This window comes from Ictidomys tridecemlineatus, chromosome 8 (assembly GCF_052094955.1).
Source record: "Ictidomys tridecemlineatus isolate mIctTri1 chromosome 8, mIctTri1.hap1, whole genome shotgun sequence".
Taxonomy (NCBI): Eukaryota; Metazoa; Chordata; class Mammalia; order Rodentia; family Sciuridae; genus Ictidomys; species Ictidomys tridecemlineatus.
This window is the reverse complement of record NC_135484.1, coordinates 143,275,368-143,297,522: the sequence shown is the minus strand read 5'-3', so window position 1 is coordinate 143,297,522 and position 22,155 is coordinate 143,275,368. Positions and strand designations below refer to the sequence as shown.

Here is a 22,155-nt window from a genome sequence, read left to right as displayed (position 1 = left end):
GTTTTTAGCCAATGAATACTTAGGTCTCCAAAAGTCATATGCACTACTGCTTCTCTGGGTCAGAAGAATAATCAAGAAAGAAAAAACCCCAAGATTACAATATTGAACTAATCTTCCTAACACCTGTGCATCACAGCCAATCACAAATCCATCAAACGAATCAACTCTGGGTTTCTCTGGGTGTGTTTTCCATCGCCAATTTTCTTTAACTGAAAGCAATTCAATTAAGAAGCTGACAGGGTAGAAAGGATTTTGGAAATAAGGTAGTTACTTTTCTCCTATGGTAGACAAATTTCCCTGCAGATGAGGAAATGACAAAAGGAAATTGATACCAGGTAATTTCAGCTTCTCCCATTAAGTGCTCAGCAGTCTGATGGGGGTGGGGGTGGGGCAGGGTCTATTCCCCTCTTGCAGGGGAGGACACTCTGGCTTCACAAGTCATGCACCTGGCCAAAATACCTGCATCATGCAAGTCAGGGTGGTGGAACTAGAGCCCAAGTCCAGAACAGCCCCTAGGCTCCTGGGCTTTCCATTTAGAGCATACTGAATCTGGCTAAACACCAACCAAGTATAAGGCACTAGCTCAGAGGAGGAGATAAATATACGAGGTCCTGATTTAATACAGTCTGAATTGTGCATGAGTCCCAATTACATGGCAGGTTGAACCCGAGAGGTCTGATTAACATGAAAACTATTATTATGAATTTTTATCTTTTTCTAAGAGCCTTTCATTTTAAGAACATTAAAATGACAGGGGAGATGCTTTAGCTGTTAGGATGCAGTCAGATACACAATGAAGCTGTAGGGTGTTTTTTTGTGGTACTTAAGGACATGACCACAGTAAGCTGGGGTGGTGTCGAAGATACTGAAAATAGCTGTTCCTCTAAATGGTACAGGCTGCACGGCTCACAGCACAACCACCCCATAAGGCTCCTCAGTCTCTGGATCAACACTTCCCAGCGACACAGCTGCTCTTTCCATGGCTCGAGTGCTCTTTCTTTCCTTCTCCTGTTCTCTTCCCAGTCTGAGGTTCATGGAAAACTACACCCCTCTCCCTGGACACATCAATTCACAGAGCTCGGTCCCCAGCCTCAGAGCCCCATCTTCATCTCCTCATTTGGCCTCATGTTGCCTTCAAAATTATTTCACTGTTACACGGAATAGAAACTTAAGAAAGGCCACTTGATCATAATGAAGAAAAAGAAAACTCCATCCAGGCCCCCACACAGGTCAGGACTGAGCAGAGGCTTAATAAATACCCACCAACCAGGAATTTTTGTAACCAGGCTTCTCACCGTCTCAAATTCTCGGTCCCTAATTTTCTTGAAAGCTTCAGCAAGGACCTCATCATCAAACCACTGGTGGACAAGGTCACGCCTGGATGTTCTAGTCGTCATCCTACACAGCGCCTCGGTGAGAGTGACCTGCTGGTCATAATCTAGAGTAAAAACAGGGCAGATGTAGATAGTTCTGGGCACCAGGCAGCAGGACATGCAGGTTCCAAAGTTAGTACCTGCTCTGAGAAATTCCCTCCTATGAATGGAGAAAAAATGTGGGATACTTACACACAGTGGAGCTTTCTTCTGCCAGAAAGAATCGAAATTATGTCATTTGCAAGAAAATGGATGGAATTTGAGTACGCCATATAAAGAGAATTAAGCCAAACTCAGAAGGTCAAGGGTCACATTTTTTTTTTTTTCCATTTGTGGAATCAAGGGAGAACAAAGAGGTCGAGTGCAGTGGCGCACGCCTGTAATCTCAGCCCTTTGGGAGGCTGAGGCAGGAGGATCATGAGTTCAAAACCAGCCTCTGCCACTTAGCAAGACCCAAAGCAACTCAGGGAGATGCCATCTCGATACAAAATATTAAAAGGGCTGGGGATGTGGCTCAGTGGTTAAGCACCCCTGGGTTCAATCTACAGTTCCAAAACAAAAGAAAGACAGGGATGGTGGGGAGAATCTCGTGAAAATTGAAGGCAAATCATCAGATGAAAGGGAATCAAGGCAAATCAGCAGATGAAAGGGAATTGGGAAGGGGGAGAGGAGGGAATGAAAAAATACTGAGGAACAATATTGACCAAATTATAGTTACATCATAAGCACGTATGAATAGGTAACAATGAGTCCCACTAGTATGTATAATTATAATGCACCAATTAAAAATACGGGGGGAAATTCCATCTTGGAAGACTAGCATTGTGTCTTACAGTTCTAAGAAGATGTCTCCTGGAGCAATTAAATCATTTAAATCACATTTAAGAATTGTTAAGAGAAAAAATATAGACAATATGTCAGTAGACACCCGTTTTTTAAAAATTATGTGTTTTATATTTTAGTTATATTAAAATAGTAATAAGATTAGATCAAAAAGCCTTAAAATATTGCTACAAAAAGAAAGATATCTGTAAACCCAGTGACTCAGGAGGCTGGGGCAGGAGGATCGCAAGTTCAAAGCCAGCCTCAGCAACAGTGAGGTGCTAAGCAAGTCGGTGAGATCCTGTCTCTAAATAAAATACAAAATTGGGCTGAGGATGTGGCTCAGTGGTCAAGTGCCCCTTAGTTCATTCCCCGTTACCACCCCCCCAAAACAAAGAATATCAAGATCAATTATGGTATTTCACAACAGATAAACTTAAACTATATATATTGATATGTTTAAATCTCAAATGTTCCAAGAGAAAAAAGGAGTTGTAACTGGATGTGTCCAATGGGATGGAATTTATATAATGTTTTAAAAATCTGTAAAAATAATGTATGTTGCTTATGGAATACACAAAATAGAAAAATATGCTTGGGAATGAAAAAATAAATTCAAGTCAAAGAAAGGGGAATGGAATTGGAGACAGACATGGGGACTTAACTTGAGATTCTGATTTCTTTTATGTAAAAGAATTTCAGTGGAAGCAGATGTGACAAAATACCAAAATTTGACAGAACTGGCTGGTGAGTAAATAAATACATATCTCCTTATTATTAATAGTTTTTAATTTTCTCAAACTAAAAGTAGAATCTTAATTATCTTTAATTTGACCATAATGGATTCAAGATGCTCACTTTTAAAATGGTGTCCAATATTTAATATTCTAATTATTTAAAACTTGAACTAATTCTTACCACCCACAGTCAAGATTGTCCATGCCAGGTTCTTCCTGAAACATTTAGATAGAACATATTTTATTGAAATGAAGAGCAAGAGGTAAAATTATTTTTTAATCAGATGGGCATCAAATTTTAAGACCAAGATCTGTATTTTTGCAACAATTTCAAACCATCAGAATTTTCACATGGATCATACATTTTTGTGGAAAAATCTTCAAGTTTATATGTTAATTATCTACACAGGGTTTTTGTGGGTGTGAAACTTGGAGCCACTACACCTTTTGAAGTTTTATTTATTTCATTCTCTATGAAGTTACTTTAATCTGGTGATCTAAGGTTTTATCTAATACAGCTCTGGAATTATAAGATCAATCCCTTCAGCAGTCTATGAGGGTTTATATCATTTTACATAATTTGACACCTATTTCTCTGGGTCTATACTATGTGCTGTTTGATCCGATTTTTAAAAATGATCAACTTAAAAGATATAATGGAATTAAGCTACTATATATTCATTTTAGAATTTTCCATATGGTATATTCATTTTAGAGTTTTTGACTAAGTGTATGTCTAAAAATATGTTTTAGAGAATAGACTTGTTAAGAACCTTGTGTTAATTCCATTTCTTATAATAAATGAACCAATTTGTTACTATTAAATACAAGCCTTAAGTCAGAACCACTGAGAGTTCTCTTTATGCTTGCAAGTTCTCCCTTTAACCTGGAGTCCAGAACATTCTAGATTTTCTAGAATTAGTTTGGAAACTTGAAAACATTAGTCAGCCACTGTCCAAACCTAAGTATACCATTAAGAGTACTGACTTCATGGGCTGGGCTTGTGGCTCAGTGGTAGAGAGCTTGCTTAGAATGTGTGAGGCATTGGGTTCAATCCCTGGCACCACATAAACAAACTAAACAAAGTAAATGTATTGTGTCCAACTCCAACTAAAATATATATATATATATATTTTTTAAAAGGGTACTGATTTCATTAATGTATTCAATATAAATGGTTTATTTTTTATTCAGTGGAAAAACTATATCCTGAAAAGACGAGTTAAATGGGCAAACATGAAGGCAGGAATCGCCACACCTGCCAATCACCTCTTCCAGACCCTGCACTATGGTGAACACCTGGGTCATGGCTTTGTCGCATGAATGGTGGGATGTCATGGTGATGATCTTCATGCTCCTAGTGGGTCACAAAACCATGGATTCAGGTTCAAATTTCAAAGAAAGGTAGTTTTACTCTTTCCTTGGTGTCATATATTACAACCTTACCTCCATATTTCACAACCCAGAAATTATATAACTGCAACTGGGTCACCAAAAAAAATGAACATCAAAAAAAATGAACATCAACCAAAAAAATCTATCACTTGAAAAGGAGTACAAATTTCATACCGTATTGGTTTAGCTGAAGCAAAGTAACCTTGGAGCATTCACTCTTTACCAGGTAATAGGCTAATCACCTTACATGGGTTTGCCCGACGTAATCTTTACAACTATCTAGTCAGAGTTATTTTTCGCTCCATTTCACAGGCAAGTAAACTGAGGTAGAGCAAGGTTACGTCTGTGGCTCATGCACAGCTTGCATAAGTGGCAAAACCATGACTCAAAACCAAGCAGCCTGGCTCTAGGTCCATGTTCCGGACACTCTTCCATGAGTCATTAAGGTAGGTCATGTTCACCGTCAAAAAATTACCCATAGCCCAAGAAAGCATTTCGTCTCAAAGTTCAATGCAACAAAGTAAAGAAAGAAAGAAAAAAAAAATCCCTGTACTAGGAAACAAGAAGTGTCTAGCAACATTTACCATTTTCCCTCCATCTTTCACTGCCTAGCACAGGGCCTGATATCTATTAGGTACACAAAGCACTTACTAAAGGGAGGAATGAAGTAATTCGGTCTAAGGGGAACAAAGTAGTACAAGGAGAGACTGTGCCCTTGAGAAATCACATAACCAAATACAAGGTCACTTACATAAGATGACACGTGCCTTCCGACAAAGGGAACTTTCTTCTCTCTGCAGGAGACACACCGTGCAAAATGTAGTTCAGAGTCTTCAGAGCCTTTTTGGAATGAAAGAAGGCGTTTGGGGAGAAGGAACAACACAAAGACCTACACACGAGACTTCCTCCAAGCTTCTGGAGCAACTGCTGCCCGTTTTGTTATCTGCAACTTACCTCGTGTTGAATCGAGAACTTTACAGTTTTTTCTATTACCAGGAATCCCAAGCTGAGTATGAAGGAATCCAACATCTGGATTTTCCCTGAAAGTATAATTTTTAAAATAATCTAATACATGTCAAAAAGAGTAAGGAAATGAGTCCTAGACAGCAGAAAGAGGAACAGATTGGGAGCTACAGGAGTAGTAAATAATGCAGGAAAAAAGCATAGAGAGATTATATGAATGATATATCATGGGCAGGAGACGTATTAGAGAAAGCTTCAAGTTATAGAATCACCAGGTCATGAAAGACTTGTATTACACAGACACCACAAAGGAAAATAACAGCAGATACAAAGTACCTTTTCATTGTGATCAAACTTTGAGCAAAGCTACCTAGATTACTCCCAGGTACCAAAAGGCAAAGTGCAGGTCCTGTATTTTCCACTTGTTTCTTCATGCTTTTTATGTGTTTTAATAAACAAATCTTAAAAGGTCATGCACCCATAAGAGAAGCAGGGTTTTTTAAAATAAAATATTGGCCCTTATTAAATAACACAACCAGAGAAACTTCAAGCCGTCTGTGTGTACACACAAAGAACAGGGCATGTAATACCATCTTAGGCTTCTTAAATAAACTATTATCAATGGTTTCATTTATGCATGTTAAGATATGAAGTGACAATATGGCCTACTGCCAAAACTCACGATAAGGTCATTGTATAACTCACATGTCCAAATGTGTATTTAATATGTGGATTATTACAAAATGTACCCTTTTCAACCCAAGTAGCTCCTGAAGTTATGGGAATCCAAACCAGGAAGTAGAAATATACAAGACCTCTCCTCAACCCAAGCAAACTGCATCAGTAGGATAATCTCTGGAAACCAGAAACATGGCTAGAGTCTGAGCCTACCAGCTTAAAATCCAAAGGAAAGCTTCTAACAGAGCCCAGCCGGACAGTGTGAGATTCTAAAGGTGTCTATGTAGCCTGTTAGCAAATACCAGGTACCATTCCACATTGTCACTTTAAGAGCATCAAGAGAAAAGTAACGTTATAGTTTTAGTTACTTTAGTTAGTTAACGTCATAGTTTTCCCTATGAAAAGGGAAAAGAGGAACTTGGCTAGTTAAGAGACAGCAGAAAAGTTTTGTGACTTTTTGGAAAACTCTGGAAACAAAACTTTAAGAAACATCCAACTCATCCTGCCCCCCCCCCCACACACACACACACAAAAAGGTGAACTGTACAAGAAATTTGATTTAGGAGAGAAAGCAGTAGTCCAAAATGAAAACAGAAGTAAACAGAATTAACCGTGAATAAAAAAAAAAAAAAAAGCCATTCTAGACCTTTCAATCCCAGGGAATTTGCTAGAGGGAATTAGTTAAGAGTAGGAAGAACTGAGAAACCAAAGTGGGACCAATGTGGCCACCCAGAGATTAATACCAGCAGGAGGTCACCATCCTCCTATCCCCATCCCCGAGGGCTGAAGGAGGAAGCAGAGTTACCAGATCCCAGGAACTGAGACCATGCAGCAAACAGGCCCCAGGGACTCTGCAGGTACTTCCAGAGATGACACCACCGGAAGAGAGGGCGGCTGAGACATGGCAGACCGCAGTAGGCAAGAACCCCCAAGGAAACAGGACTGCGCCAAACCAAACGCACCGAGTGAGGAATGGACCCAAGGGCAGAAGCAGATGGCCACCGCCCGTGGGTGTGCAGGGGAGACACCCGATGGCAGAATCCAGCCTACAGCAGAGGCAAGGAGAGCAGGACTGAAGTAGTGGCTTCCAAGAAAAACTTGAAAATATATAAAATTCAGAGGGAAAAAAAATGAATGAGAAGGCGAGGCATAGGAAGACAAAAAAAAAAAACGGATGAAAAATAGATGATCTTACAAATGGGGGAACAGAAAAGGCAATTAATGGGCTTTCACATCATCATTTGGGCGGGACTGACCATGGCGGGAGTGAATCCTGATTGGTTGAGAGTATACAGCATCCTATTCTTTTGAGCGATTGGTTCTCTTGGGGAGCATTAGCATCCATTGAGAGCCAAGTTAGGTCTTTTGTTTGCTGTCTGGGGACAGCCAACAGTTCTTCTCCTAGATGTGAATCAGGCATGGAGCCCCCGTTGCTGATAGCCATTCTTCAAAACCACTCCCCCACTCCCCGGGAAAACAACTTGAGACCACAGAGCAGTGAGGAAGGCAGTCTTGAAAGAACTGCAGAGAAGTGGAGCAGAGCCCCCACCAAGCTGCCCTGGAGCTTCCTGCCTCTGATGTTTTTAAACTTCCTTGAGCCAATAAGTTTTTATTTAAGCGTGTTTGAACTACCTATTGTTCCATGCCCCCAAAGCACCCAATTTCAGTGGTTCTCAACTAGAGGTGTGTGTGTGGGGGGGTTGTCCCCCAGAAGATACTCCAATGTCTGGAAATCCATTTGCCACTGGCATCTGGTGGGTAGAGGCCAGGGGTACTGCCCAACATCTTGGGATGCACTGAACACAGTTCAAGTTGGCTTTTTCACTGCTGTGACTAAAGACCCGACCAGCACGATTGAAAAGGAAAAGTTGATTTGGAGGCTCCTTGTTTCGCAGTCCGCATACAGCAGACTCCACTCCCCAGGGTTTGAGGTGAGGCAGGACATCGTGGCAGAAGAGAGTGGCAGAGGGAAGCAGCTCACATGATGAGCAGAAGCAGAGAGACTCCGTTTGCCAGATATAAATATATACCCAAAGCCAGGCCCCCAATGCCCCACCTCCTCCAGCTACACCCACCCGCCTCCAGCTACCAATTAATCCCAGCAGAGACTGATTCACCGATTACGTTAAGGCTCTCCCAACCTAATCATTCCCCCTCTGTACCTTCTCATGTTGTCTCACACATGAGCTTCTGGGGACATCTCACATACAAACCATAACAAGCACCCCAAAACAAAGAAAAATCTGGCTCAAAACTTCAATAGTGCCAAAGATGAGCAACTCTACTCTGATAAATATTATCAAAGAACAAACTTTCCTGAGCTAAAGGTTTCAAATCTCACCAAGAACCACGCAAAACAGCTGTGTTTGTGGACATATGCATTCGTACTCGAAACTCAATATCAGAAGACCACAAAAATGGGTCATAAGGGGGACAGCCTGCAGAGTCAGAATATGGTACAGAAGCCAGAAAGACATCCTCAAGGTCACCAGTTTTGCAAGGCCAGCCTCAGCAACTCAGCAAGGCCCTGAGCTACTTAATGAGACCTTATCGTGAAACAGAAAATAAAAAGGGCTGGAGATGTGGCTCAGTGGCTAAGCAGCCCTGGGTTCAATCCTGGGAAACAAAAAGAGACATCCTCAAGTGATTTAAAGCCCTGACCATGCTCCAACCACACACCATAATGCTCTTCAAAATATATTGTAGAGGCGCCCAGCCAGACCAGAGACTATGCGTCTGATAGAAGAAAAGGTTGGCTCCGATCTACATATTGTGGGGTAGGGCTCCAAATTCCTCAATAGGACACCCATAGCACAAGAGTTAATAACAAGAATCAACAAATGGGACTTACTTAAACTGAAAAGTTTTTTTCTCAGCAAGAGAAACAATAAGAGAGGTAAATAGGGAGCCTACATCCTGGGAACAAATTTTTACTCCTCACACTTCAGATAGAGCCCTAATATCCAGAGTATACAAAGAACTCAAAAAATTAGACAATAAGATAACAAATAACCCAATCAACAAATGGGCCAAGGATCTGAACAGACACTTCTCAGAGGAGGACATACAATCAATCAACAAGTACATGAAAAAATGCTCACCATCTCTAGCAGTCAGAGAAATGCAAATCAAAACCACCCTAAGATACCATCTCACTCCAGTAAGATTGGCAGCCATTATGAAGTCAAACAACAACATGTGCTGGCAAGGATGTGGGAAAAAGGGTACACTTGTACATTGCTGGTGGGACTGCAAATTGGTGCGGCCAATTTGGAAAGCAGTATGGAGATTCCTGGGAAAGTTGGGAATGGAACCACCATTTGACCCAGCTATTGCCCTTCTCGGACTATTCCCTGAAGACCTTAAAAGAGCATACTACAGGGATACTGCCATATCGATGTTCATAGCAGCACAATTCACAATAGCTAGACTGTGGAACCAACCTAGATGCCCTTCAATAGATGAATGGATAAAAAAAAAAAATGTGGCATCTATACACAATGGAGTACTACGCAGCACTAAGAAATGACAAAATCATGGAATTTGCAGGGAAATGGATGGCATTAGAACAGATTATGCTAAGTGAAGCTAGCCAATCCCTAAAAAACAAATGCCAAATGTCTTCTCTGATATAATGAGAGCAACTAAGAACAGAGCAGGGAGGAAGAGCAGGAGGAAAAGATTAACATTAAACAGAGTCATGAGGTGGGAGGGAAAGGGAGAGAAAAGGGAAATTGCATGGAAATGGAAGGAGACCCTCATTGTTATACAAAATTACATATAAGAGGTTGTGAGGGGAATGGGAAAAAATAAGGAGAGAAATAAATTACAGTAGATGGGGTAGAGAGAGAAGATGGGAGGGGAGGGGAGAAGGGATAGTAGAGGATAGGAAAGGTGGCAGAATTCAACAGTTACTATTATGGCATTATGTAAAAATGTGGATGTGTAACCGATGTGATTCTGCAATCTTTGTAATGTTTTGAATAACCAATAAAAAATATATATTGTAGTAGTTGGAGCCATAATGGAAATAGAACTCCAGAATGCAGCACAGGACAAAGCAAATATTTACAAATATCTGCAAATATTTACAAATATTGCATAATATGGACCTAAAAGTAGACAGTGGGGAAGAAATAAACATTTTAAATCATTAACATCAGGTGGAGGAACTGAGAAGGAAAACAATCCATAAATCAAAAGAATCACAAAAACAGAACACGTGTGATAAACCGAAGATCAATGGGAAAGAGCGATTAGCTATCAATGGCAGGAGGATTGGGAAGGAGGTCAGTGAAGACGCTTTCTACTTCAGAGAGGGATCAGGCCAACTCCGTAGAGCCCAGACATTCATGCAAGACACCTGTCAGCCACTACATGTGAAAACCTGCCACTTCCACTCCCAAAAATTCCTATTTTGAACCTTTACCCCCAGTGAGAAGGCATTTGAGAGGGGGCCTTTGATTAGGTTAGATAAGACTACAAGGGTAGGACCCTCATGAGGAACTAGCACCCTGATAAGATGGGACACCAGAGAAAAATCCGTCTCTCACTGTATGTGAAGACAAAGCAAGACAGGAAGAGTTCACACAGAGCCCCACTCTGCTGGCACCCCAATCTCAGCTTCACACCCCAGAACTGGGAGAAATAAGAACTGAGAAGTAAATACTTAAGCCACCCAGTTTTTGGTATCTTGTTATGGCAGCCACAGGGAAGATTAATGCAGCCATCTACAGTGTTTCGTCCCCTTGGCAAAGAGGTCATATTCCAAGGATCATGTGACTCCATAAACTGGTCGCTTTAGCCAGTTTGTGTCTCAGTCCGCTTTCTATTGCTATAATGAAAATCCCTGAGGCTGGGTACTTTACAAAGAAAAGAAGTTTATTCAATTCTGAGTCTGGAGGTTCAAGAACATGATGCCATCTCCTGCTTAGCTCTGGTGGGGACCTCCTGGAAGACGTCATCACAATGATGGAGTAGACATGCAGAAGAGGTCGCATAGCCAGACAGGAAGCAGTCAATTAATACCCAAAAGCCAAACTCCTCTAGTAAAGACCCTTTCTCACAGGAATGAATCCAAACCCCAAGACCTGCATCGCTGCCTTCATGAGAGCTGTGCCCTGCCTACCTCTTAAAGATCCACTGCTTCTCTGGGGCTGCTCAGTGGTAGAGCACTCTCCCGACTCATGCAAGGCGCTGGGTTCGAGCCTCAGCAACACATAAAAATAAGCAAAATAAAGGTTTAAAAAAAAGAATAAGCAAAATAAAGGTTTAAAAAAAAGAACTACCACTTCTCATTACTGCCACAATGGGGACCAAGCATGGTAGGGACCACGTTGCCAATTTGTGAACCCCTGGGAGACAAACCACATTCAAATCATAGCACTAAACTTTTGCTGGTTTGGAATGACAAGAACGACCTTCCATTGCCTACATAGAGGAAAATAGCCAAACGGGACAGCGGCAGCCACATAAAAACATCTCGGGCAAACACAGACATCCTTTATAACAAAACGCATGCTGGCATCAAAATCTGTCTACCATAAAGTAGCCCATAAATTCAAAAATAAAGTTATTGCTTCATATATCATTTAAACATTTTATCACTCATCTCATTTAAACATTTTCTCTTTACCAAAATATTCGTAGCCAAAAACCTACTTACCTTCACTACTACTCCTGGAAATAATCTGGAAAAAAAAAAAGAAAAGGTACAGCTCATATTCTAAAATGGCATTACACACTGTAACATTAATAGGTGCTAATATTTCCTAATAGGCAAGAGTCAGCTTTAAACCCAAAAGAAAATTCTCCAAGAAAATCTACTGGAGCTTCACTTTATTACAAGGAGCATATCATCTTTCATCTGGTGGATAATATAGTTATATGTGTAAAAATAAATCAGTGTTCTATACTATTGGTCGCATATTAATGTTTGTTACTATTTCACATAATGCTCTAAAACATGGGAGTCTTTTCATTAAAGACATATCTTATAAAAAGCCAAGAGTCATCATCAGTTTCCTGCCCAGTACCCGTGGCATCTGCTCCATGAAGCATCTGTCCACTCTTACCAGCACAGTGTCAAAGAAGTCCTCTAAGACGTCAGTGAGTGAAACATCTGAGGCTATATCTTCTATGGTCAGAAATCCCACTGTTCTCTCAAACCAGGAAACCAGGTACATGGGAAGAAACACAGATGGAACCCGGTGAGACTGAATACCTACTGCCTGTGCCATAAAACTTCACAATCTCTCACTTGAGCAAAATCATCCTAAAGACCTTTGCTCATACCTAGTAACTCAGGCCTGGCTCCAAGGCTCCCCACGTAGAACATCAGAATGGTGTCCAACGCCTACATGACTACTATCAGTTATCTGAGCTCAGCAGGACAGACTTGGCCAGGATCCAGGCCAGAAATTCACATAAAGGGGTTTGTGAGGAAAGTTTAAGAGATGAATGAACCTCCCCCACCCAGAGGAACATCTTGTGGATCTGAGAAACTGTAGAAAACTATCAAAGAAAATGTGCAGGGCTGGGGGCTTGGCTCAGTGGTAGAGCGCTTGCCTAGCGTGAAAGAGACCCCGAGTTCAATCCCCAGCATGGTAGTTAAAAAAAGAGAAGATGTACAATTTAGGAAGTGCCCCTGCAGTACTCAAGGTTATAGTAACTGTGCCTCAGGCCTCGATAGCTAAAAGCTTTTGACAAAAGAAAGGTAACTGAAGGTTTTTTTTTTTTTCCCCTATAGGACTATATATCCACTTTTACATTGAGTTGCTAACATTGGTCTGATTTAAAATAAACTTCCTGTAAGATGCATTTGCTTTATCAAGCAAAGGATACCTCTGGACCATTTTTTGCTAAGACTGATCACTCATGGGGGAAAAACATGCATACCTAGAAATCATTAGATGAATATAAAGTTAGCAACATGAGCTTTTGATGAACAACTACCTTTGGCACAGGGCCTTTGAAGTTTTATGCACATTAGACAAGAATCCAAGGCATCCTTCCTTTACTGCTTTATAAGTCAATCAGTTCTCAACTCTGGCTACACATCAGAAAAACAGTATGAAAATCCCAATGCCTAGAACCTATCTCAGACCCTAGAAATCAGAATCCTTGGTGACAGGGCCTCTAGGGAGTATCTGTAAAAACTTTCTGAGTGATTGTGACATACAGCCAGGTCTGAGAGTCAGCCCTGTTTCAAGTTTCTTTTATCTCACAGTAGACAAATATGTACATTAAATCATTCCCCTTCTGAAGCAAATTGCTCTCCGACAGCCCGTGGGAAAAAATGTCCCCCTCTCCAGCAGGACTCAAGGTTAAAGCTATACTTTCCTTCTCCTTATGTTCAAAATTCTGTGGTTTTAAATATACTTTTCTTATCATTCCATCTCTCTCTCCAAGCATACCTCCTTTCCAGCCTTCCCCCAATTGTTAGATATACATATACTAATGGGAAATACATTAGTTTATCAATACCTGGGAATAGAAGTACTTGCTAACCCCTTTTTATGTGCCATGATCATACATTGTCTAGCAGGTACTCTGGCTGTCCCCACAGCTGTGTCATTACCAGAAGCTAGACACCAGAGCAATGACTTAGGAACATGGGGTAAGACAAATTGCTTAACCCTTCTGGACTCAGGGTACAGGACAAAATTCATTCCTCTCTACAGGAAATCCTGTAATTCAATGGAGTAGAATAATTTCCAAGCACACAGTGTTGACCCTGCAAACAATTGGCTTTGAAGTACAGACTCTAATATCCCAATCTTTGATAATATCGATCTGTTCTCTTTGGCAAAAAAAATCTACATGAAATAAAGATGTTTTAGGAGGTGCCTAATCGTTAAATTACCATCACCAACTAGAACTTGAATGTAATGTGGAAATTCCTATTTGATTTTAAAATCCAATGAGGATTTTGATATAGCATGTTTTTAATCTCTGGAAAGGCAATCTATATAGGAAAATCCAGCAGATACATAGACTCAACTCCCACTCCTCTACCCTCCAACCCTCCAACCCCCCACACCCCCCCACCCCACCCCCTCCACCCCACCCCCTCCACCCCACCCCCTCCACCCCACCCCCTCCACCCCGCTTAAAAAAAAAAAAAAATCAGCTTAAGCTCTAAAGTACCCTTAGGACATCCCTCTTCCCTGCTACTTGTTATATGCATCAGTGTATCAGGGCATTAAGTTAATTAAATGCAAAATGTAAGTCTTTAAAAGTCCCCTACCCCAGGAATTTGGTAAAGCCTGGAAGCTACTCCCCCCTCCCCGCCCCCCCCCAAAGGGGGCAGCCCCATAATTACTGGTATGTGAGAGTAGAAAAGGGGCAGAGACGGGTCTTCTTGGCCCAACCTGGTCTTAATATATTCCAGGGCCTAGAGCCAAGGAAGACAATCAAGGCTTTATTACCAGCCAGATCATCCCTGCACTGCACCGCCTGCCCTTCTCCCTGCCTCCTGCACACCATCCCGGGGCTATAAGACCTCAGCATGAAGGAGCTGCAGTGAGGATTGAGAACTCTGCTTTCCTTCCTGGTGTGACTCATTAAGGTGATTGTAACGTTACCTCCTCATTAAGTTTTTTTTTTAAAAAAAAATTATAACTGGAATGACTTTAAATAAAACCAAAAAGCAAATGCTTTTGTTTTTCAGATTCATCCAGGGGTTTAGAAAGCAGGCAGAGTGAGGTATTGAAAGGGAAGTTGGATGATTTTTCTAGGTCCAACCTTGTTAATAAAGTCTATTAAAATATTTTTAGAGCCTATGTCTACTCATCCCATCTTCCCCAGGTTCACTGAAATAACGGAAGACAGGCCACTGTACATAGGCTTATCAAAGGGAAGGGTTGTGTCCGACTTGATCCTGTCCACTCGAAATGTCCTCTGCCCAGAAAAACCACAGGAGATGTGGGTGGAATTTAATTTGATTGGAAAGCAAGAAGAATGGACACCAATTCCTTTTCATATTTGGTTTCAAAGGATCAGAAACTTAACAATCCACAGTAATTTCTGTGTTGTGGTGCTGAGGACTCGGGACTCGAGCCAGACACTTTCTGCACACTCACCTGCCACTGAGCCATCCCCACCACCCCTCACACTAAAGGTTACCCAAAGTCATGTGAAATTAAAAGTGTAGCACTTATCTTCAAGATCAGTCCCTGCTGAATTAGCAAGGGTTCCTTTTCCTTGGGGTCATCTGTGAAGAATTGCTGAATACATTTCAGCAACAGTGAAACAGACCGAAATTCATTTTTATCCAGTTCCTAGGTAGTAGATCACACCAAATTAAAGCTCTTGCAAGTAGCTGTACATTGGTATCTTGGCCCCCAAAGGAATAACCACTTGCCTTATTTATTGATCTGTCAAGATGGTGTAACAGAAGATGATTATATTTTTGAGGAAGGTAGCTCGCTCTCTCTTCAAAAAATTCTTTTATCTTCTGAAATCCTTTGTTATTTGATGCGTCAATAATCAGTGATTGAAGCTGGAAAAGTAATCGTTTGAGTTACTTTTTTTTTTTTTTTACTCAAGAACATCTGTTTTATAGTAATATTTCTAACTAATATCGATACTAATCAGTCAGCAAGAAATAATGCAGGGTAAATATAGAATAAAAACCTGTCTTCAATAGTCCACCATCACTTAAATGATTGACCTTTCCATTGGCTTCAGGCAGAGGTCTCAGAATGTGAGTCCCAGTTCACCCTAAGCATTGGCATCACCTGGGGTCGCATGAGAGCTCAGAGACTTGCAAGCTGAGCTCTATGGATTGCTGACACCTGCTAAAACTTGAGAACTACAGATTTAAGGGAAACTGCACTTCCATTATAGATATCAAAAGACGCTCAGAAATGTTGCAAATTCTAATAAGAAATGCAAGCCTAGGAACACTTAAATAACAGAAGAAAAAATAAAACTAAGAATTATAAAAGTTGACAAATATGCAAATTGCCATACAAAAAACTATCTTTTTGCCTGAATATTAGCCAAGGGAGACCATTCACTTGAATAACAGACATTTCCTTAAGTAGTTATGCTACAAAAGACAGTTTAAAAGAAAATCCAGTCCAATTGTAGAGTCCAAATTATAATATACAATGCTTAGTAAGGAGGTATTTTACTCTATTTAATTCAAAATTCTAATTCTTAGTGCAGGTTTAAATAAAGAAACAGCATTTGAAACTACTCCATTTCAATTTGTTTTGTGTGTGGGGAGAGGAGGTACCTGGGATTGAACCCAGGGGAGTTTAATCACTGAGCCATATCTCCAGCCCTTTTTTGAGACAGAGTTTTGCTAAGTCGCTTAGGGCCCCTCTAGGTTGCTAAGGTCGGCCTTGAACTCATCATCTTCCTGGGTTGCTGGGGATTACAGGGTGCAACACTGAGCCCAGCACAATAGAATTTTCTCTTAAGTCACCACATAGCGAATTTTTTTTGTGACAAATGTGTTGTTAAGGACTCCACAAATGCTCCCCCTCTGAAACCTCTCCAATACCCTGAAGTTAGTCTTCCTCTGGAGAAATAGCAAGGCTGGGGGAGGTCAGGAGATCATTCAAGTGAGATTCATACTCAGACCCCAACTCAAAACTTCATGCTTTCACCTACTTAAGTCTCCACCATCTCTTCCCCCAAACTCAGAATAAATCCAAACCCTTTATCCTTCAGGCCTTTACATGATCTAATCTCTGCCAACTTCTCAGACTTCCCTACTAATGTGTCTGAGAATAAATCAAAGTCTCCATTGCCTCAGGGCCTTTGCACTAGCAGTTAGATCCCTAGACTGCTGCTCTCTACCACTTTCACCAAGGTGAATCTCAGACTTAAGCTCTTTCAGGACCATCTTCTCTAAAGTGAGCCATGTGCCTCCTTACAACCCCATTTACAATACCCTACCTTTTTCTTTACCATTGCATGATTATTTGTTGGTCTGTTTCTTTTTCTCTCAGCCAGTGTAAGTTTGAGAGTGTAGAACTGTGTTTTGTTTGATATTATCTACTTTCACCTGGAATAATGCTCCCTGGGTGCAAGATGGTTTATACTAAGGTGTCAGGACAGTGGGAGGTAAGATCAGCTAGACATGGAAATGAATTAGATATGGGAGATTAGGGAAGAAGAAACAAAAAAGGGTTTCTGGCTTATGACCCATCAGAACTACCAAAGAATACAAAATAAACTTGATCTTTACCCAGAAGGCATCTTGGTTCTTCCCGACACTATCATCTTCCTTAACAGACTGCAAAGGACCTTCATTTTTCTGTGTGCAATAAAAAAGATGTTACACACGAACACGCGCGCGCGCGCGCGCACACACACACACACACACACACACACACACACACACACTTCATTTCGAAGAATTCTATTTCAAGGTCTAAAAATAAAGGCTTACATTGTTTATTTGAATAGAAACTTTTTGTTTGCTCCTGATGCTGATTACAGCCTAAGACAGACCATGGGGTTTTTTTGTTGTTTGCGGTGCTAGGGATCAAATCCAGGAGGTCCATGCCAGATAAGCACTCAACCACTGAGCAACAGTTCCATCACAGTAACAGTGCCTTGGGGGGGGGGGCAGACAACTTTGGATTGAACTCAGGAGTACTCAACCACTGAGCCACACCCCTAGCTTTTTTTTTTTTTTTTTTTTTAATTTAGAGACAGGGTCTCACTGAGCTGCTGAGTGCTTCACTGTTGCCGAGGCTGGCTTTGAACTCATGATCCTCCCGTCTAAGCCTCTTGAGCTGCAAATAAATATTATCTGGTTTCCTTTAGCGCAATGCAGACTATTAAAAGAAGCAGACATTATTTGAATAAATGCCCATAACAAATTTAAATTCTATACTGGTGACTGTAAATTAAAGGCTTTGAATTAAACCATTTTCAGAATCAGTACTTGTCAATTAAAATAAAAAGTGCCTCTCCAGCTCAGCCTTAGTTTAAGCTTTGTATTGGCAATGTGCAACTTTTCAATGTTGGGGCTTCTATACTGAAATTTCAGGGATCAAACACCAACCACCACTAAAGAAGTATCCAAAACATTTAGTAGTAGGTTGTTTTCTTCAGGAAGTGATCCCTGATCCACTATTCTGACTTTAAACATTGTTAGGCCACATTGAGTAACAGTATCTGATCTCCCTTCATGCCAACAATTGAAAAGCATAATACAAACAAGCCTTATTTACTTATTTTAGTTGTAGATGGACACAATACCTTTATTTTGTTTATTTTTTTATGTGGTGCTGAGGATCAAACCCAGTGCCTTACACATGCGTGGTGAGTGCTCTACCACTAAACCACAATCCCAGCCCAAACAAACTATTTTTAAAAGTATCTTCTCAAGGGGCTGGGGTGGTGGCTCAGTGGCAGAGCGCTTGCTTAGCGTGTGTAAGGCACTGGGTTCGATTCTCAGCACTGCATATAAATAAATGAACAAGTATAGGTCTAAAAGTATCTTAAACATTTTTAAAAATTATCTTCTGAATCTAGTTTGGACAACAGTACATTTCTATGCATCTGACCAAAATTCTTAAATGTATTTTACCATATTATAATTTACAAACATGAAAAATAGGGTGAGGTCAAAGGCCCTAACCCAGACTTGGGCCATTTTTCCCGAACAGCCATCAATGCTAGTTAAATGCTGATAAATTGGAGCTCTGGGGGGTACCAAGACCCTCTGGCTGTCTTAGGGGGCATCCTTTTTCTTGGAGTTAAATAAATTCGCAACGTTTCGGAATGCAGATTTGGGGCCCAGCAGGTGAAGGTCAATCGAAACTTTCTACGCACAAAAGGGAAAAAGCTTGAGGAGCTGGAATAAAACATCGCGTTGCTTTCCAAACACGAATCCTGCAGTTTCTTCCCCAGGCGCTGTAACTGAAGACAGGATTTCTGCCCTGTCTCATTGTTCTCCTGAAAGCTGCCAATCAACTCCCAGAGAACAGAAGGAGGTTGAAGCGTTCAAGGAGCCTCGGGAAGGATTTGTCCAGCAGTGGCCTAAGACTGTACCCAGTGCCTGGTCTCTGGAGACTTGGGCCTCGCTCCACCCGCGCCCCCGGTGCGCGGGTGTCGGTCACTCACCGCTGGCATCCCGACGCTTGGGAGCTTACGCCGCACTTGACCCAAGACTCAGGGCGGTGCGCTCCGCCCGGCTCCACACTCTCAGTTCAGTGGCCCGAGATCACTGCCGGCTGGGAGCGCTGCGGTGAGGGTCTGAGGCGCACGATGGCTCTTGGATTTGAATCTTCTCCAGGATCTCTAATTGAATGAACCTGCTCCCGAAATCTATTAGACCCCGGTGCTGGAGATTCAAGAAACGCGTGCGAGTAACTAGCGCTCGTGGCCAGGCCACCTGCGCGCACGCACACGCTCCTTAAGAGAAAATCAACGCGCAAAAGACGAGAACACCTTTGGTAAACATTGTGTGCGCAAAAATCCAAACTAATGGGCGTCACCTTTGCGCTACCCGTCGGGTGAGGCTTTCTCTTCTCGGTCCACGGACCCAGGGGCTGGTTTTGGTCCTTTGATGTGTATTGACCACAGCTGAACCGTTTTGCATAGGAACAGTTTGTACCCGGAACACTTTCCTGGCATCACAAAAAGGTGCTTTCTGTTCCTTTGTATTTTAAAGTACCTTGGAGACGGGGTGGTAATTAAAAATAAAGCAAACACTCAGCTTGTTTTTTGTCCGCTTACTTAACCTGTGCGTGCTAATTGCTAAATTGCTTCTGTAGGTGGCCTGTGATCTGAACACCGCGGTAAAAATAAATGACTTGAGTTTCCTCTAAAACAAAACAAAACGACAAACATTCCTTGTGTAAAACTCCTTACTTTTATCCCTAACCGCTGTACTTCATGTTGTGCTATTTACAGAAGAAATTTATCTACAAGAAAGCAAACACAAAACCAAAATCCTTGTTACTAAGCCAGGACTTGGCACGTCCAGTCTATTCAAAACGATGTTCCTGTCAACTATGGACCTGTCTGTTTCCTGGCAAACATGTTGTAACGACACTTTTTTTAATCTATTTGTTTTAATCTAAGTTTACAAAATTTAAAGTTTCGTTCCTTTCATTTTGAATGAATGGACTCATAATTTTAAACTAGTAACAGGCACAGTTGTGAATTTTAAAAATCCTAAATTGCAGCGAGGTGGGGCACACTGGAGCCTGAGACAAGGAGGATAAACAATTTAGCAAGACTCTTTAAAACAGAAAAATAGAAGAAGAAATAAAAGACAAGAAAAAGAAAGGGAAAACAAGGAGATGGGATGTAGCTTAGTGATAAACCACTCCTGGTGTCAATCCCCAGTATAAAAAACACAAACTAACAAAACCCCTAGATCCATGCTAATGTTAGGGCAGGAAAGAATTAAAGCATAGTAAAAACAACAATCAAGTAAGTTTAAATGGATTTTATATGAAATTAACTTTTTTACTATTAAATAGAAAACTTCAAAATCAACCTTTTCCAGATTTGAGAGAAAATACAGCCTTTAAAACTCTATAGTATCAATGTATTCAATCTTCATGAGATATTAAAAACAACATCATAAAAAATAATAACACTTATTTACTTATATTTTTACATTGGTTAGCTTCTTTTACCAATATATTGACTCAGACATATTTTAGAGTAACTTGGAATATATATATTCTAATACTTCACAAACTAAATATGGTGGGGGTTCTGTGAGGTTCCCCTTTTTGAACAATAGAATCCATTTACAAGTTAATTGATTTACTTTTAATGTTAAAAAATCACATATGCTGGCCACAGTGGTGCATGCCTGTAATCCCAGCAGCTCAGGAGGGTGAGGCAGGAGGATCTAAGCCAACCTCAGCAGTTTAGCAAGGTTTTAAGCAATGCAGTGAAACCCCATCTCTAAATAAAATATTAAAAAGGATTGGGGATGTGCTTCAATGGTTAAGTGCCCCTAAGTTCAATCGCCGGTACAAAACACATATTTTTGAAGGGTCATGACTTTCTAGGGACATCTCAAAAACATGGAGGAAAGAAATATTCCAACAATGTTTGCACTACCACCAGAAATTAATGTCTATGTATTCTCAGAGATAATGGTAAATGACTATTTTTAGTCTTTTTTTTTTTCTTTTGGTACAGGGGTTTGATCTTAAGTGCTTTACTACTGAGCTATATCTCCAGCTACCCCACCTCTTTTTAATTATTTTTCCCCAATTTTCAAATAGGGTCTCACTAAGTTACTTATGGCTTTGCTGAGCTGCTGAGGTCTGCCTGGAACTTGTGGTCCTCCTGCTGGGATTATAGGCTGTGCCACCGGCGGGGCTTCAAAATCCTTTTTAAGACATTTAAAATATAAATTATCTTAAACTATCACATTTAATGAAATATCTATTTAAAATTGGTCAATAATTTTAATTTAATTTTGAAAGAACACGCAATACAAAAAAGCAACCGAATGACAGGGACCTTCCGCAGTCAATGAGATGGTAGTTTGTGGGTGGAAGTGTGAACAGGAGCAGAAACATCTTTCCCATTCCCACCCAGACTTAGTGATGCCTTGACAAGAGCGTTCAGGAGAAGAAGCTGGGAATGAAAAAAAATCTCTTCCTTCTTCTAGGATGTTTCCTCTTCCCCTGGGACGAGGGCCTGGCCTTAAAACTAGAAGGAAAGCAGGCGAGGATCTGCCCCAAATTGACTTTTCGCGGGTTTACTGAGGTTGGCGGGCAATCCTGAAGCGTGCCTTGCTCTTGGACTGACTTTTCTGAACAGACGTGTGGTGCCCTTGATTGCAGAGGTAAGCTAGCAATGTGGGCGAATGATCCTTGGCTTCTTGGGGTCCTGGTCTTAAAACGCACCTCGTTTTCCAGGCTTTTGTCAAACGAAGGGATTAATCCTCAAGAGGCGCCGCACCCAGCGCCCTCCTGGCGAGGTCTCCCAGCAGCTGTGGGCATTGCACTTGGGGCGCGCTCCAAAGTGCCCAGGTCCAGTGTTGGGATTTGGAGGGACGTGGGTCGGGAATGTCCTCCGCTAACAGCTGTAGGCCTCGAGGGGTTGATCTGTGCTCTGGCTAGAGCTGAAACCAGAAGCGAGCCGACTGCAAACAAGACATCTAGGAATAAATTCCGGATGACCATCCTCTCTCGCCGCCTAGGATCCGTCCCTGGGATAGCGAAAGAGCGACTTTAGTGACT

General features: G+C 41.3%; 1 protein-coding gene across 1 annotated transcript in view; it reads right to left on the bottom strand.

The window, feature by feature from the left end:
* Positions 1-13,909, bottom strand: part of Sycp2l (synaptonemal complex protein 2 like) — an 86,038-nt gene extending 72,129 nt beyond the window's left edge. The window contains exons 1-6 of the mRNA XM_078020537.1: positions 12,043-13,909; positions 11,634-11,658; positions 5,282-5,367; positions 5,079-5,167; positions 3,114-3,148; positions 1,296-1,438 (exon numbers count right to left, since the gene is read on the bottom strand). Of these exons, the coding sequence (XP_077876663.1) occupies positions 1,296-1,438; positions 3,114-3,148; positions 5,079-5,167; positions 5,282-5,367; positions 11,634-11,658; positions 12,043-12,207 (543 nt within the window). The 5' untranslated portion in view covers positions 12,208-13,909. The remainder of the gene's footprint in view (positions 1-1,295; positions 1,439-3,113; positions 3,149-5,078; positions 5,168-5,281; positions 5,368-11,633; positions 11,659-12,042) is intronic.
* Positions 13,910-22,155: the final 8,246 nt, after the last annotated feature.